General features: G+C 41.7%; 1 protein-coding gene across 8 annotated transcripts; it reads right to left on the bottom strand.

Moving 5' to 3' along the window:
- Positions 1–30: 30 nt before the first annotated feature.
- On the bottom strand, positions 31–13,224 carry ogt.1 (O-linked N-acetylglucosamine (GlcNAc) transferase, tandem duplicate 1). 8 transcript variants are annotated; one of them, XM_062394544.1, is made up of 23 exons: positions 12,841–13,224; positions 11,103–11,283; positions 10,283–10,526; positions 10,098–10,166; positions 6,658–6,774; positions 6,485–6,564; positions 5,900–6,095; positions 5,640–5,780; positions 5,422–5,522; positions 5,109–5,262; positions 4,499–4,600; positions 4,207–4,404; positions 3,777–3,935; positions 3,564–3,653; positions 3,349–3,474; positions 3,025–3,195; positions 2,812–2,928; positions 2,488–2,658; positions 2,322–2,357; positions 1,964–2,116; positions 1,620–1,872; positions 1,257–1,380; positions 31–1,174 (listed from the first exon to the last, which is right to left on the bottom strand). In XM_062394544.1, exons 1-23 carry the CDS (start codon positions 12,875–12,877, stop codon positions 997–999), a joined length of 3,198 nt encoding a protein of 1,065 aa, XP_062250528.1. In that variant the 5' UTR covers positions 12,878–13,224; the 3' UTR covers positions 31–996. The 8 variants fall into 8 exon arrangements, with proteins under 8 accessions (XP_062250528.1, XP_062250529.1, XP_062250530.1 ...); XM_062394545.1 differs by having other exon boundaries at positions 4,225–4,404; XM_062394546.1 differs by having other exon boundaries at positions 11,103–11,253.
- Positions 13,225–16,124: the final 2,900 nt, after the last annotated feature.

Genomic DNA, 16,124 nt, shown 5'->3' with positions numbered 1-16,124 from the left:
CATTTTGTGCAGTGTAGAATACAGGACAGGTTTGCCATCTCTTGAATTTTTTTATTATATTTATAGCCTTAAGGCATCATTGACAGCAAAGGGTTAACAGACATTACAAAAACAAAAACTGCTTAGAAAATACTTACCTAGGCTGTCCTTGAGTAATTAAAAAAAAAAGATCATTTTGTGTTCAGCTCTGACATCTAACCAGAAATTTGGGCCTTTTCCAACGACCTGAAATTTCTCTGTCCGGCCTTGCCCGATCATTTTTAAAATCAGAGTGTGACATCAAACAGGACAACAGCTACTAAACATACCCTTTGATTAACAACAAAAATATAAGTTGGCATTAGGTGAGGGGAGGAACTCTTTATCATGACATATTCCTCAAAACTTGCACATCTACCAATTGCATTCATTGAATAACAGCTCAAGACAAACTAAAGAACAATTGCAATCTATTTTTTACATTTGCACGTTAAAGCTGATGAAAAGCAAGTCAGAGTAACAATTTTTATGGTGCAACATTTGTCTTTTTAAAACACGCAAAACTCTTTCTCCATTTATAAATGGATCCAAAGAGTAATGATGGCTGGGCATTCTCTCCACAAGCTGCAGTCAGTCCTGTGTTCACACTGACGGAAGAAACAAAAATCCACTGATCCAAGTACGGGAGGGGCAAGCAGGGCATTCACGACCCCTTCATGGTCACCAAATATACTTTGAGGACAAGAGTCACAGATAAGCTGCCTGAAAGTCTCAGGATCTATCTGGCTCAGGAAATGCAGATGAGATGATGTGATGGGGTGTCACATGTGTGCACCCATAGGCTCCTTCACAAGTAAGAGTCCCATCAAGAGTAAATTACAGAAAGATGGAGTTGATCAGAGGGGGAATGGAGTGGAGGCTGACGACTCAAGCTAGGGGGCTGAAAAAAAAAAACAAATAACCAGATGGCAGGGGATAAACATGGCTCGGGTAAATGGGGGAAAGATATCTTCCACTTCAGGCGTTCTCACTCGTCTCTGTTTGGAAGTTGACCAGAGGTTCTGGCTTGTGGCCCTTGCTATGGTGGTCCCACATCTGCAGGTAGAGCCTCTCCAGGTCCATGGAGTATTGCTTGGTGTTGAAAAGAGGGCTGCAGATTCGCTGCCTCCACACACGTGCTCTAACCATCTTCAGGCTGGAGGGAAGGAAGAAAAATGTTCAGACTTGGTATTGTTTGAAGATGTTTTGTAATGATCAAATGGATCAGGTGTACTTACTATTCCATGTCAGAGCCCAGTTTGACCGCTATGTCCTCATAGTCCTGACGACTCTGGGCTATTAGCTCAGGGCAGCCCAGACATCTGAGCTGTGAGGCAGCCACACGGGAGGCGAGGGTCTCACCTTTACAAAGAGGTTTCACAATTAAAAAGCAGCCTCGAGTATAATTCATTTATATATATGTTTAGGGGAAAGGTTTAGGGGAATGATATTTATGCACAGTGTAATTTGGTGCAGATCCAAATAAAAATCCAGATGCAATGAATTTAAATGTGGATTCATAGGTTGAAGGTACCATTGTAGTTTCAGAATTTTTGAATTAGAATGAACAAAACATGATGTGGAAATCCTAGTGCCCTCACCTGGCATGGTGACCATGGGTGTTCCAGCCCAGAGAACATCCATGCCTGTGGTATGACCATTGCAAAGAGGAGTGTCCAAGCACACATCAGCCAGTTGGCCCCTCCTCACATGCTCCTCCTTGGGTGCCACAGGGGAGAAGATGATGCGAGAGCCAGGCAGACCCATGTTCTGAGCATACTGCTGGATGTTTGGCTCGCCCACGGCAGGGAAGCGAAGAAGCCACAACACGCTGTTGGATACACGCTTCAGGATCTGCAATGAGAAGGCAGTAGAGTAAAGCATAAATTATTTGCAGAGTTGAAGGAACATTCAAAGTTGTTCTATCCATGTATGTCTAACTTACATTGGCCCACATCTGAAGAGTAGGGGGGTCAATCTTGTAGAGCTGGTTGAAGTTGCAGTAGACGATGGAGTCCTCTGGAAGACCATACTGGGAGCGGGTTGTCACAACGATTGTGCGGGGAACCTCCTCTCCAGTAGCAGCTTTGTTGTTGATCTTCAGGGGGCGGGGGGGACAAAAGTGTTTTACGTTGAAGTTGCCAAAGTGCTTCTGTGTGACTGATCTTAATTGTTGAACCAATTGATATTAGTATCCTGCCAAGCCATGATTGTAGGATTATTTTGAGCCCAATCCCTTGTGCCACCAGTTCCCTTCACCAACACTCCTGCGCTACCACCTTACTTTCATGATCGAACTTTACCTTTAGGAACATAGTCTGAGTGGCTGCTGAAAAGATCTGGAAAAGCAGCGGGCTATATTAATTTGCTGCTCTGGACTTGGTATCAGCATTTGCAGGCTCTTTAGGCCCATGCTATACAGCTCATTGTTTGCATTTATACTGTCAAGTGTGTCCGAGCCAGACGTACCTGTGTGGTGGCCAGGCCATTGCTGACAGTGAAGCCATTAATTGTGACCTGGATTTGACCTTGATTGATCATGTTGATGATGGCTTCAGCTGCAGTGTTCATGGGAATAACTGGCATGGAGAGAGCTCCATTAGTTTCCCCAGCAGGTTCCTGGTTGTTGTCACACTTCATCTGTCAAAAAGAACAGTTTCAACTCAAATGCTTGGGTATAGTTCAGTGCTGTATCATCAATAAACATAGTGTTGCATTCTGGTTTGTCACTGTGACCAAATCTCAACAATGTAACAAGAACAGTGACACAATGCTGTAGAAGCCCAAACTCACCTTTATTACTTTGACATCTGGCAGACTGTCCAGGAAGGCCTTCAGATCAATACCATTAAGGACTATGCGGTTGTCGAAGATGTGTCCATTAGACTTGAAATCAATCACTGCCTTTTTCTGTGAATGAAAAAAGAAAATGTTGCCAACATCCTGATTATAGTGAATGTAGTTAATTTTATTTGAAAGAGAGCAGCATTGTGAGGATGGACAGACCTTGAGGTGAGGGAACATGTTGGCGTGATCTCCAATGAAGAACGTGTGGGGCATGTAGGCAAGCTTTTCAGAATACTGCTCGGCCACCTCCAAAGGTGACGTCTCCTTGTCAGTGATGATGTAGTCCATGAAGGGAGCCCCGCTGGTTCCAGGGTAACCCAGCCACATACACTGAAAAAAAAAGAGATCAACATATATTGAATTATTTGAGGCAAACCATTCGCTGTATTCTCTCATCAACAGAGATTGGGCTGAATGTAAGCAAGGAAGCTTTTACGTGTTTTTTCTCAATTGTGTCAATTTGAAGAAATCTTACGAGCTTACCTGTAATGGGGCTGGGCGGAGGGCGAAAAGCTCATTTCGGGCTCCTTTGGTGTATCCGTTCATGTTGACAAGAATGTGAAGTCCGTCCTGGTGAATACGATCAGCTGCCTTGCCATTGCAAGGGATCTGGAGGAAAGGGTATTACCTTTGTTATATTTTTTTTATGGAATTAAAAAAATAAAAATAAAGAAGCAACTCCTGGCTGTGACAGTTACCTGTGAGAGGTCTGTGAAATGATGAGCCTCCGCTACCACTTTGACACGAAAGTTGGTGCTATCGTCTGGGCTTAGCGCATAGCAGAACACCTGGAGGAAAAGAAGTTATTCACTGCTGGGTTAAACAAATAAATGCTCCAACATCCAGAAGGCTCTATATTGCAAGTTGAGTTGATCATCTCTAGGAATAAAATTACTATTAAGATCACCCACCTCAAATTTCTCAGGATTGTGCATTCCAGGAATGGACTGCATCAGATGAGACGTCGGGTGGTTACCAAAGTCAGAGCTGACATATCCGACACGCAGACGTCCACTGCTGGCCTTCAGGTCCTTTGGATACTCAAAAGCAGGTTTGTTCAGCGCGTTGACCTGTAGGATGACAAGGGAGTAAAGATATAACTACAGCAAGACAACGGATTCTACATTGACTTAGGATAAACAAAACTTGACATATCTTCTTCTCAAATCATGTACAGCATCAACCCTTAACATAATCCCTGCAAGCAACCCATTCACCACCATATTGCTCTTTTCACGAACATCTTGTATCTCACCCAACCCTTACCTTCCCACTTATCCCAGCAGACAGCCACTGCCATCACCATCCACCTCCCAAAAAAGTGAATTAAAGGTTACTTGCTTTCATCATTTTGTGTACCTTGTCCAGGCAAAGGTTCCCATGGCGCTCAGCAATTGCCTTGCGGAAGTTGTGAGAGAGTGGGTAAAGCATGCTGTGGTGTGGGTGCACTGAAGGCAAGCGGTTCTTATCCAGCTGATCAGCGACGATGCTCACAAGCTTCTTCATTCGCTCATCATAATCTGTCCAGTCACACACAATCTGGAGGAGGGATACCGATTACAGAGGTTAGTGACGTACTTCTCACTAGGAATAATGTCTGCTCGTATAAAAAAACACATCTACATCTACAAACCTGGAGGCAATGCGCCAAGTTGCAGTAAGCATCTGGGAAGTCTGGCTTGAGCTTCAAGGCTGTGCGGTAAGATGCAATGGCCTCTGGGATGTTTCCAGAATCCTGAAATTAAAGAGGAAGATTAAAATACGACACTACAATGCCTGAAGTTGCAAAAATGGAAAATTATATATTTGTCTCTTAGTAAGTAAAATTGTTGATGTATGAAACACATGTGTTATGCTGAAATATATTGAAGCTTGGCCATGGAGAAAATCTGAATCTATCAATACAACCGTGCATGTCCTCTCATATTCTTCAGTCTGATTTCCTGAGATCACACTTTGAACCCCTCAAAGATAATTTAGTCTGTGCTTTCCTAGTTCCTAAACTAGTAAATGTATTTTCTAGTCCTGGAGACATTATTGCCTGCTTACGCAGTCTCATATCTGTGGTGTCTAAGGAGTGAAGCCTTTGACCTTGGCCATGCTCTCACACTTTCCCAAAACAGGACAGAGAGCTGCACTACGTCTCAGGGAGAGGAGGCAGTCTCTCCGAAGATTCCATTACAATCTTTATCTAAACTGAAAGTCACAAGAGAATGATATACAAAAGTAAGAACTATCCATACCTTGTGGATTGAGGCCAAATTGCTGTGAGCATCAGCAAAGGCAGGGTTTATCTGGATGGCACGGGTGTAGCATTGTAGTGCCCCTTGTACATCCTGCATCTCCTTCAGTGTATTACCCATGTTTGAGTAGGCATCAGCAAATGTGGGGCTGATTCTAAAATCAAATAGAAAAACACCAACCTATGTAAGAAACTCAAATATACTCAGGTTTACTGAATTATCTTAACAGAATAGATATTTCTGCATCTGCTATGATGGAATAACGCCTCATTAACATAAATTAAGTCAGAAGGCCCCTAAAGCCTTTTCAAACCTAATGGCCTCCTTGTAGTGCATGAGTGCCTCCTGGAGTTTCCCCTGCTGCTGCAGGACACTGGCCAAGTTAGAGTGAGCTGCTGCAAACTCTGGGAACACCTGATGGAAAGAAATAAAAAAAGGTTACGACAGAACAGTCCGAGAATACCATGCTCATATACAGAACACAGCAATATTTCCCCATCATACCAAACAAGGATACAATTCTTTACTCACCTCTAGGGCTTTTCTGTACAGCTGCACTGCATCCTCAATGTTGCCCTGCTCACGCTTGATATTGGCTAAGTTGTTAAGGGAGTCTGCGTGAGTTGGACACAAACGCAGGGCCGTGTTGTAGCACTCTTCTGCTTCCGACACCTGGGAGAGACGGTGGGACTTTAAGCTAATTTCAGTAAATGCTTATGACTCAAAAAGACCTGATAAATATTCAAGATTGTGTTGTTTAAAACGGTCACACATATCAAGTATTGCCTTACATTGCCTTTCTCCTTCAGGGCATTTGCCAAGTTGCAGTAGGCATCTGGGAAGTGGGGCTGCAGTTCAATAGCACGACGGTAAGTGTCAATAGCCAGGTCAATGAGACCTTGCTCGTAGTAGACACAGGCCAGGTTTCCATGGACAACTGCATGGTTGGGGCTAAGACTCAGGGCTCTCAGGTAACCAGCGACAGCCCTGGAAACACAAGGTGCAGACAAGGCTTCAATAACAGACTTGTTATTTACTGAAATTTAAACTGTAGTTTTATTTTCTTCAAATATCTTTAACAAGCCATTAGGGGTATTAGGGGTGGACAAATTTAACATATTTCAGACACAGTTTCAGCAGCTGAATATACAGCCCAGACTATAATAGCTGTTTAAGCAGATACTGCTTTAACAATGGAATGTGAAAACACAGCTGCAAGACCAACACAAACAGGGAGTAAATAAATGTGACAATGTTTGTGACTCATTATAAAATTCCACAAGATGAGGGTCAGGGTGGTTATTTTCCAAAGTACTACGGACTAGACATGAATACATAAATGGAGTATTAGGGTAAATTTCATGGTTTGGACTCACCTGTCAAAGATTCTGGCTTCCTTCAAAACATTTCCTAAGTTGATATAAGCATCCAGGAAATTTGGGTCCAGAGTGACAGCCTAAAAAAGGAAACCAAGCTTAGCAACATGGATCACAACAAGAATATGTTAAGACAGAAAGTAGTAGAAGGTGTGAGAACAACTATCGCTAACCTTTTCAAAATGGTGTATGGCCAGCCATATCTCTCCCTGGGCATTGAAGACACAGCCCAGGTTGCTCCAAGCCACTGCAAAGTTGGGCTGAGTCTCAATGGCTTTCAGGTAACAAGCCTTCAGTGGGTTCACAATGAAAAACCACAGGAAAGGAGTAGAGGTAGAGTGGGAGAGGTATAGTTGGTAGAGGGGAGGACAAGGGATTGTAAAATAAAAAAATAAAAAGAAGATTGAGAATAAAAGTAAGAAAAAACAAAAAGGGCAGAGAAAGCAAAATTAGTGACAATTCTCTGTGATGGAAAAAAGTGAGTCTACAGCATGGGCTTGCTTGCGCACGTCTGCAGCGCTAAGCTGCATTGCTTTTTCCTGCGCTGCGCAAATCCAACCAACACCCACACGTAGGCCCTCATCCTGCAGTTATGATAACACTCTCCAAATGTAGTGGTTTCCACATTCTGGTATAAACATGGCTCTTGAATAACACCAATATAGATTTGTAGTATCCCAAATTAAAATTTGAAAATTAAATAGTTTGTCTTCACAAATTAGGCCTAAGTGATGTGATTATAACATCTCACAACCTGGGATGAATGACCGTTTGTGCAGGTGATGGTCCCTGTAATGCATGCGCAACAAACGCAAGCGCGCGGTGTGTGTATTGCCACTATCACCACAGTATGCCGCTTGCGCGACCTTGCGCCTGGCAAAGGTCATTGCGTTCGCTGCTGCGCTCGCTAAAAGGCCAGATGAGAGAGCTGCAGACCACCAACCCCTAGCAGAACACCTGCGACACCAGACTGGCACACACTCCGCACCCATCAAGTATCTCAGAATACAGGGAAATTATGGGAAATGAGATTTCAACCAGTGACAAGACTGATGTTAAAACATTGGGCATTTGGAACTTAACAATTGTTTGTCGTTGAATGAGTAAAAAACATTTCCTGCACAAGCAGGAATGTTTCTAAGAAGCCAATATTAAATCTGAGATTTGGGGCATTTGGGAGCGAGGCTGGTTGAGAGTGGGGAGAGGTCCACAACAAACAGGCCCAAGGTAGAGAGGGGGTGGGGGTCGCATGCTTGCGCTTTCCGTCTTTTTGGTCGCTTGGAGGGTTTCGCTGCGCAGCCCCTGCGCTACTGCAGACTCACAGCGCACTATCTGCATCATCAGAACGCTGCAACTCCAAATAAAGAAGGAAAAACAAAACAAAATAGGAAAAATAACCAACATGTAAGAGTTAGAGGGTTCTTACTTTTCTTTCACGATTATTGCTTCCAAATCCAAGTTTCTTTTTACTAATACAGAATTGGGTAATTAGTATAGAATATTTTAAGAAATGCTTATTGTAATTTGTTTTGTTACTTCAATGGAAGCCACAAGACAGAGGAGCTCAAGCATAAAGTGAGGTGGTTTTTCTTTTGTTGGCAGTTACAAACCCGTTACCATATTTTTGGACTTTGTCAGAGTGGTGGCCGGAGCTGGCTGGAAGAAGAGGAGAGGACTGAGGCTGCCCTAGTGTTCCTTTCCGCCAGGCACCTACGCAGGAATAGTGTCACCCACCTGAAACCTTCTAAATAACAATATCAGTTGTGGAAAAACCAAAAGAGACAAAATCAGACAACAAGATCGTTAGTAAAGTTTTCAAACAATAAATTCTTTTTTTTTTTTAAATATGGAAACATAACAGGTTCTTCCAAATCACAACAAACAAACAAAAACTGACTATTCGTAGTTTTCATTCATGCAATGAATGTTTCATTTCAAAGAAAACAAAAGGAATGCTTGAAGAGTAACAGGGAGGGAAGAAAGGCTCTGATGTGATCAGTTTATCAATCAAATAAATATTGTCAGGAATCCAGCTGTCCATCAATTTGGTTTGCTTGTCCAACTACAGGAGGGCAGTTACTGGCTTGATCTTACCCAAATGAACTGATCCCATGTCTCTGGGAAAATTACACGTTGAAGGAAAAGGGGAAAAAGTATTAATCATTGCCTTTCAGTTATTCTTTTAGCATTTTCATGAAATGTTTTTCAAACTTGGATTTCTTTATCCTGGCCTGCTTTCTTGAATCCTGGCCAATGGGGTAGGGAGAAAAGTCTGTGGTTTAATTATTTGTACCTAGAAGCCTCCACAAATCTGAAATAAAGAGATCATCGCTGTTGCTGCGCGTACTTTTGCCTTTCTATACCAGCATCTGACGCAGGTGGTGGAATGCAGATTGGGAGCTATCTGCCTGATGCCGCATGGACCATTTTAAGTGACTTGAAAACTAGTTCTGTTAAAGAAATCGATTCAATGGCAGCGGTTATCAGAGTTGATAACCGGCCGAGTACAGATTTCATTAGCAATCAAATTTCTAATAAAAAATAACTAACACCAATTGGTCATAGCAGAAGGGTCAGGAAGACAGCTCTATGCGCGCACTCCACCAATCCTTAGCGAGCGCGCGGGGGGTGGAGCGACAGAGCAGGGGAGCTTGCGGCTCCCTGATGCTCCTCCCCACTCCTTTACCCCCCTCTAGCACAAGATAAGATGGCCTGTAACCAGTAGGACAACTCCACATCTCTAGATTTGACCCGACCCAACCCAGGGACACCCCCCGCCCCCCCTGTAATAGAGTGACAATGCAAGTGAAAACATAGCAATTGAAAATAAAAATAAAAAAACAAATTAACACTGGCAGCTAATGTGCTGACAGCAAACTGAGACCAAACACTTGTCTTTGGGAACTTGATGAATTACATTGGAGTATAGTGGTCAGGCTAGAAACCATCTTATCTTATGCAAGGCAAAGTTTAACTAGCTTCTCATCAGTTCATGTATTCTTCAAAGACCGAGCCAGCATTTTCCCTCCAAAGGCAATATGAAAATGCATAGGCCGAGGTTCACGAATAACCAAATAGATTCACGTAAATTTAAACTCCAGCCTTTCTTCCTGAAAGGGGAGGGGCTGACCTCTGGTTAAAGGCCAGGGGTAAAGCAAAGAACATTGTGAGTAAAAGTGATACAGAATGGGGACATGTGTCATTAAAAGACTATACTGAAAAATGATTTACATGTGGCTGTGTAAAAAGTTAGCAATTGAAAGTATGTGTAGTATGATTTAAAAAATTACTGAAATGTCAGTTGCCTTATATGGCCGGTGACTCATTCCAGTCCAAATTTCCAATGGTTTCTGGTAAGTTAAGGGTGAGAAGCTCACTGAACTGAATAATGTGAAAAAGCTACAATTTTAACTCCTTAATTTTTGCCAAAGGGGTGGAAGGGAAAGAACTCCCAAGGCTTAAAAAATGTCAGAAGGAAAAGGGACATCTATGGCCCCTAGTGGGGGAAAGTTAAAACTACTAGTGTATGGAAAAGGAAAATAAAAGGAAACAAAAAAAATAAAAATAAACACAAACACCATATCTAAACAAATGCCAACGCGCTGTAACGTACCTTGGCCTCTTCCAAACGCCCAAGGGCTTTGAGCAAGTTGCCCAAGTCACTGCGCACACAGTAAAGATCCTGAGGAGGAAAAAAATATATATTTTACTGCTATAATAAAAACACAAATGTATTTTTCTCCAAACTTGTTTAACATCTCAATAGATTAAGATTTCATCACATAGCATTTCACTCACAGGGTTATACTGTAACGCTGACACATAAGCCTGCACTGCTCCCTCCATGTCCCCCGCGGCCACCAGCGCTGCTGCCAGGTTGATGTATCCGTCAATAAAATCTGGCTTCAGTCTCAGAGCATGGCGATAATGCTCTATGGCCTCCTGGAGCTGGCCGCGCTCCTTGTACACATTCCCTAGGTTGGAGTAGGCCTCGGCCAACATTGGGTTCTGTTTGATGGCCAAGGTGCTGAAGTGAGCGGACCTGTAGGACCAGAACAGTTAACATAATGGTTACAGTCCGGAAGGGAGTGGCTGGCAGTATTGGCTCAATGGGTTGCGTAGAGGCAGCGTCAAGGTGCGAGTGAATGAAGGGAAAAAGTTGTTTTAAGACGTTAGGGTGAGCACTTAAACAGCACATTGGGATGAATATCCTAAAAACGCTGAAAAGATTAATACATGACACACAGCAGAACATATGCATTCTTTAAAGTTAAATGTTCAACTTAATGAACAATGTAAGATGAGAGACCGATTTCTGTTAGTGCTGCATTTGACAGGAGAACGATAGCAAATTAAATTCAAATCACCTTGGAGTATACGGTTTGCATTAGAGGAAGCATAAACATCAAACATTTAAGCCTGTGATTCGCAACCCCCAAAACCTTCACCGTGGCATTTGCTTAGCTAAGTGATTCCCACCAACAGCGTTATGATTGAGAGGAAAGTAGAGTTGTTGCATATCACTTCCCGGGAGCAGCTGTGTGCTTTGAAAGTCAGAGATGACCCACTGTTCACTGCCACTTCCACATGTTCAGTGGTCGGCCCCCCCACACCTCACCTGTCAAGTCTTCGGCACTGGAAGTGGATGGAGGACAGGAGCAGCAGGACGCCCGTGTTATCGGGCTCCTGTCTCCACAGCTGCATGCAGTGGCGCTCGGCTGCCTCAAAGTCTCCTGACTGATACTCCCGGTGCGCCAGCTCTGCCAACCCTTGGAAGGAAAGCATACGTTTTGTTGGTTCTGGAGCACCAACACATCCCAAACAGGGGGAAACAACACGTTAGAGGTGATGGAAGAAATTAAAGCAGACAAATGAAAAACACACAAAAAAAAATAAGGAGATGTGTCTAATGCTGCCAATGACAACTTACATATTTGAACTTAAAGGAAAACCAGATCATGGGCCAAAATCTATAATTCACTGAGATCATGTGTTGCAATCTGAACATATGTATATCATTCTTCATATACATTTTTAGATTTACAGTTGATTTAAAAATCTAGTTTGTGAATATTACTCTTGAGAAAATGTAAGGTTGCACTGCTCATACACTGCCAGTAACTTAATATTGTCAAACAATTTAGTCTATAATATTTGTATACCTTTCGATGTGCTGATTGTAACTACGTGTACGATCAGGCGGAATGAATTATGAAGTTGTGTGTCCAATCACATGAAGTTGTGTGTCCATCAGTTAAACGTATATGGTCAGTAGAGCAAAACAAAAATGGTGGGAAAAAAATATGAATGCACAGGATGAAAAGATCAACAGAGGGAGGGATACAATGACAGAAATTCAGACGTTCTGGCATCTCCATTAGAAAAATACAAAAGTACACCTGTCATGTAAATTTAAATGTGTTTTGAATGTATATGGTTTATCATTAGACATATTTCTTCTCTCTGATTTATGTTTCTACTCAATGTGTTATATTAGACCACATCCTAATTTGAATATGAACCTGCAGTGTAACCTGAACTCAGTTCACTCTGGCTGTGGCTGCAACAACATGAAGCCACGGACACAGTGTACAGCAGGTTGGGGAGGAACTTGACATTTTCAAAACACACCTGCAAACAGCCGCCGTTCTGATGAATCATTAGTCATGATCGCAGAAGATCAGGTTCATCCACCCATAATAACTACATCCTCATACATGCATGTACATTTGGTGGGGATTGTATTACATAACGATAGACTTAGTGAATGATCACAACAGATAAAGCATACTTTTGGGGGGAGGGGCTCGTTTTAATAGAAGGAGAATCCGTGACTTGTAGTAGCTAGTGTCAGTCATCTGGCCCCTGACGTGGTTTGGCTGTGCTGTTATAATGGAGGGAACCATTTTCTGGCGTGTAACAACACAACAGCAATTGGATACCGATGAGGCTACATGGTGGCTACCAGCAAAAGGCCCATAAGCAAATTCCATTCAGGAAACAAAACGCACCAGTAATACTTCCGGGATTCAAGTATTGCTAAGTTAGTCGTCAACATGATCGATCATCTGATTACAAGGAAAATACATTCGTTTGGCACTGACTGCTGCTAGGTATGCTAACAATAGCATTAGCCAGAGTCTACGGCCATCACTCGGGTGTAATGTGAGCAGACACGATAGCGGTTGGACAAACGAAGCTAATGCTGTTGTGTTCGATTTCATTTTATGTATATGCATATGCTTGGCGAGCCACATGCCCGGCCCGACACGGAAGATGGTGGCGTCGTCTCTGCAGCTCGCTTCGTTGCTCCGCCGAAGAGCTAAACGTGAGTCAGGCAGTGGGGGTCAACCAACCTGTGCTGTCAGCCACGTTTCCCACGGAGCTCGCCATCTCCTTGGGCTTCGTGTCCTGCACGGCGGTCGTCAACGTGTCTTCTTGAAGGCAACGGGCTCAGAAAGAAACGCGACAGACGTGGAGTCTTTGTCGGCTGAGATCAGCACACACGTTGCTAGGCAGGCTAAGTGCTAGCTCACTAGCTAACCCGACCTTCGATGGCTTGTTTGTCTCGTCCGCGCCTCGCACAGCGATCACAGCTGGTCCCACAATGGTCAGTGGACGGTCGGGTGTTAGTTAATCATCTGACCTCGTCGGAAATACCTAGAAGTGAAGTGGTGGAAGCTCAAACTGGCGCTAGTGCCACGGCTCCTCTGCTCCTCGCTACGAAGCAGCCACAGTTCGTGAAATGGCGAAATGGGTGGACCTCGTTTTCTGAGGTGGAAAATAGATCCTCCCATCGCCATTACGACGAAACCCACGCACAAGGTCGTGTAAAGGGAAACGATAATCAACCAGATGTGGTCTTGAAATGTGTTGTGCGGAACATGCGTTTCAAACTTTCACCTGCTATACGCGATCATGAGAAAAATACATGACATGTAACACTGGGCGGATGGACACGTTGGTGCATTGAGACGGCGCTCAAACGATATCACCGTGTTTCAGAGATAAAGCCGCGCCATAGGCCATACACATGCTTCAAGTATAAATAGGATCCATTTAATATTGAACCTCATATAACATAAAATATGTTTGACATGTTAAAGTCTTTAATATACAAGGCAACCGATCAAAAATAATCAAACAGGACAATGATGACATTATTTTAACTCAAGGTCCAGAGGAATCTGTTTAAATACCAAACAGCACAGAATAAACTGCACGCAGAAGCACAAAATTAGAGACAACCAGGGGCGGCCCCTGGTACAGGCAACATGGGCGGATGCCGAGAGGGCGGCACAAGAGACTGATTAATCATGATGTGACACATATAATGTAAAACAACACATTAACGTCACACCATCATCCTCTAACCCCGGGACACTATGGGGTGCCGTTTGTAAAGCACCTCAGGCTGAAAATAACAGCAACATTTTGTCACATTTAGAGTCAAACCATGTTTAAAAAACTGGTGTGAATTTTTGAGAGTCACTATTTTGCACATTTACAACAATATTTGTCAACTTAAAGATATTTTAAATATTTAAATCCAAATGTTACACTTAAATGTTAAATGTTGAATCTAAGTGCTAAATTTAAATCTAAATCTAAATCTAAATGTTAAATCTAAATTTAAATGTTAAATGTTAAATCTAAATGTTAAATCTAAATCTAAATCTAAATGTTAAATCTACATTTTAAAACTAAATGTTAAATCTAAATCTAAATGTTAAATCTAAATGTTTCGGGTGAAACTAAATATTTAACTAATATGCAAATTAAAATGCTGGTAACAGGAAGTACCAAAATAAAAGCTTGAAGAGGTCAGGGTCTCAGCAGAAAGCCCATAGAGAGCGAGAGAGCGAGAGAGACTTATATCAGAGGTTCATAATGTAAATAGACCAACATCTACACTGTATTTCTATGAAGCCCAAACAATATCTTACACAAATTCTGCCACATTATAAGGAAACAATTGTCTCGGGTCCCCTGCCTGGCCCTGATTTTCACTCTCTCGAGTGCTGCTCTCTGTCTCCTGATATCTGGCCTCACTGTCCCTCAGTGGTGAAGGCACTGTACTTCGCACTGCATAAAGAGAGGAGGTCAAAGGGAAATATTTTTGTATGATTTTAATCTCATTTTATCTAAGTGCAACTTAACCCTAATTCCATCTTTTTAGGTGTGTTTCCTTTAAAAGGCAGCCTTTTAGGATTTAGGGTGAAGCGAAACTGAATGAGATGAGCTAGGTTTGAGAGTTGCCTCTCCCTTTCAGTACAAATTACTGAATTGTGCTACTAAGCTCAGTCTACACCCCTTATAATGACTTGTAGGTAGAGGAATCAAGACATCTAATCCTAAAACAGTTTACAGGTTGCTTACAGTGATCCAATTGAGGCTGACAAAACAAGAACGAAAAACAAACTGGTGCTTAAATTCTGTCAGGTTGGCATTTAACGTTAAGCTTTGGTCAAACTACATGACTTTCAAAGTCTTAAGATCACTGTACTGTTCACACTACACAACTGTCTTGTACTCAGGGGTGTTGTGAGCAGAGGGCAACCATAGCACAGTGCCCAGGAACCAAGTACAGATTTGAAAAGTGTTTTAACCTACTCCTTCTTTGATGCGGTGGACTTTCTTGCAGTCTGTCATTTTCATTCCCTTGACTGATGAGCTCACTTTCACTTGTGGAAGGTGACACTGTATGAACTAAATGACATGATGTTATGGACAAAAGAGGGGAAAATATATATCAGTAATTGGAAACAAAGTACTTCACATTTCTTATTACCCATATCTGAATTTTGGGATGAGCAGAATTAGAACAAAAACATTTTTTTTTTTTAAATAAATAATAAAGTCATTGCAGTGAGAAAAACATGACAGATCAGTCAAAGTGCGCCCCCTTGTGGCTGGCTATAGTGGCTACAGGTCATAATTCCTTCATAAAAGTGAAGCTAAAAACTCAAAGTACTCTTCAAAAAAAGTTTCTCAAATGTGTTTGGTATTTTATTTAGTTAATATCACGATAATCCATGTCCAAGAGTCCATTTCCCCGGATAAGATTTATTCGTTATTTGCCAATATAAACACACTCTGACCTCCTCAAGCTTTTATTTTGTTACTTCCTGTTACCGGCATTTGAATTTGCATGTTAGCTAAATATTTAGTTTCACCCGAAACATTTAGATTTAACACTTAGATTTAGATTTAGATTTAACATTTAGATTTAACATTTAGATTTAAATTTAAATTTAACATTTAAATTTAGATTTAACATTTAGATTTAGATTTAGATTTAAATTTAAATTTAACATTTAAATTTAGATTTAACATTTAGATTTAAATTTAAATTTAGCATTTAGATTCAACATTTAACATTTAAGTGTAACATTTAACATTTGGATTTAAATATTTAAAATATCTCTTAGTTGACAAATATTGTTGTAAATGTGCTAATAAGTGACTCTCAAAAATTCACACCAGTTTTTTAAACATGGTTTGATGCTAAATGTGACAAAATGTTGCTGTTATTTTCAACGTGAGCTGCTTTACAAACGGCAACCCATATTGGTCTGTCACCTGTGAAGACCAGATAATAAAATTGAATATAAAATTAAATATAAAAAAAATTATTTAA

Source organism: Platichthys flesus, chromosome 8, assembly GCF_949316205.1.
Source record: "Platichthys flesus chromosome 8, fPlaFle2.1, whole genome shotgun sequence".
Taxonomy (NCBI): Eukaryota; Metazoa; Chordata; class Actinopteri; order Pleuronectiformes; family Pleuronectidae; genus Platichthys; species Platichthys flesus.
Note: the sequence above shows the minus strand (reverse complement) of the source record. Positions and strands in the feature narration are given on the sequence as shown.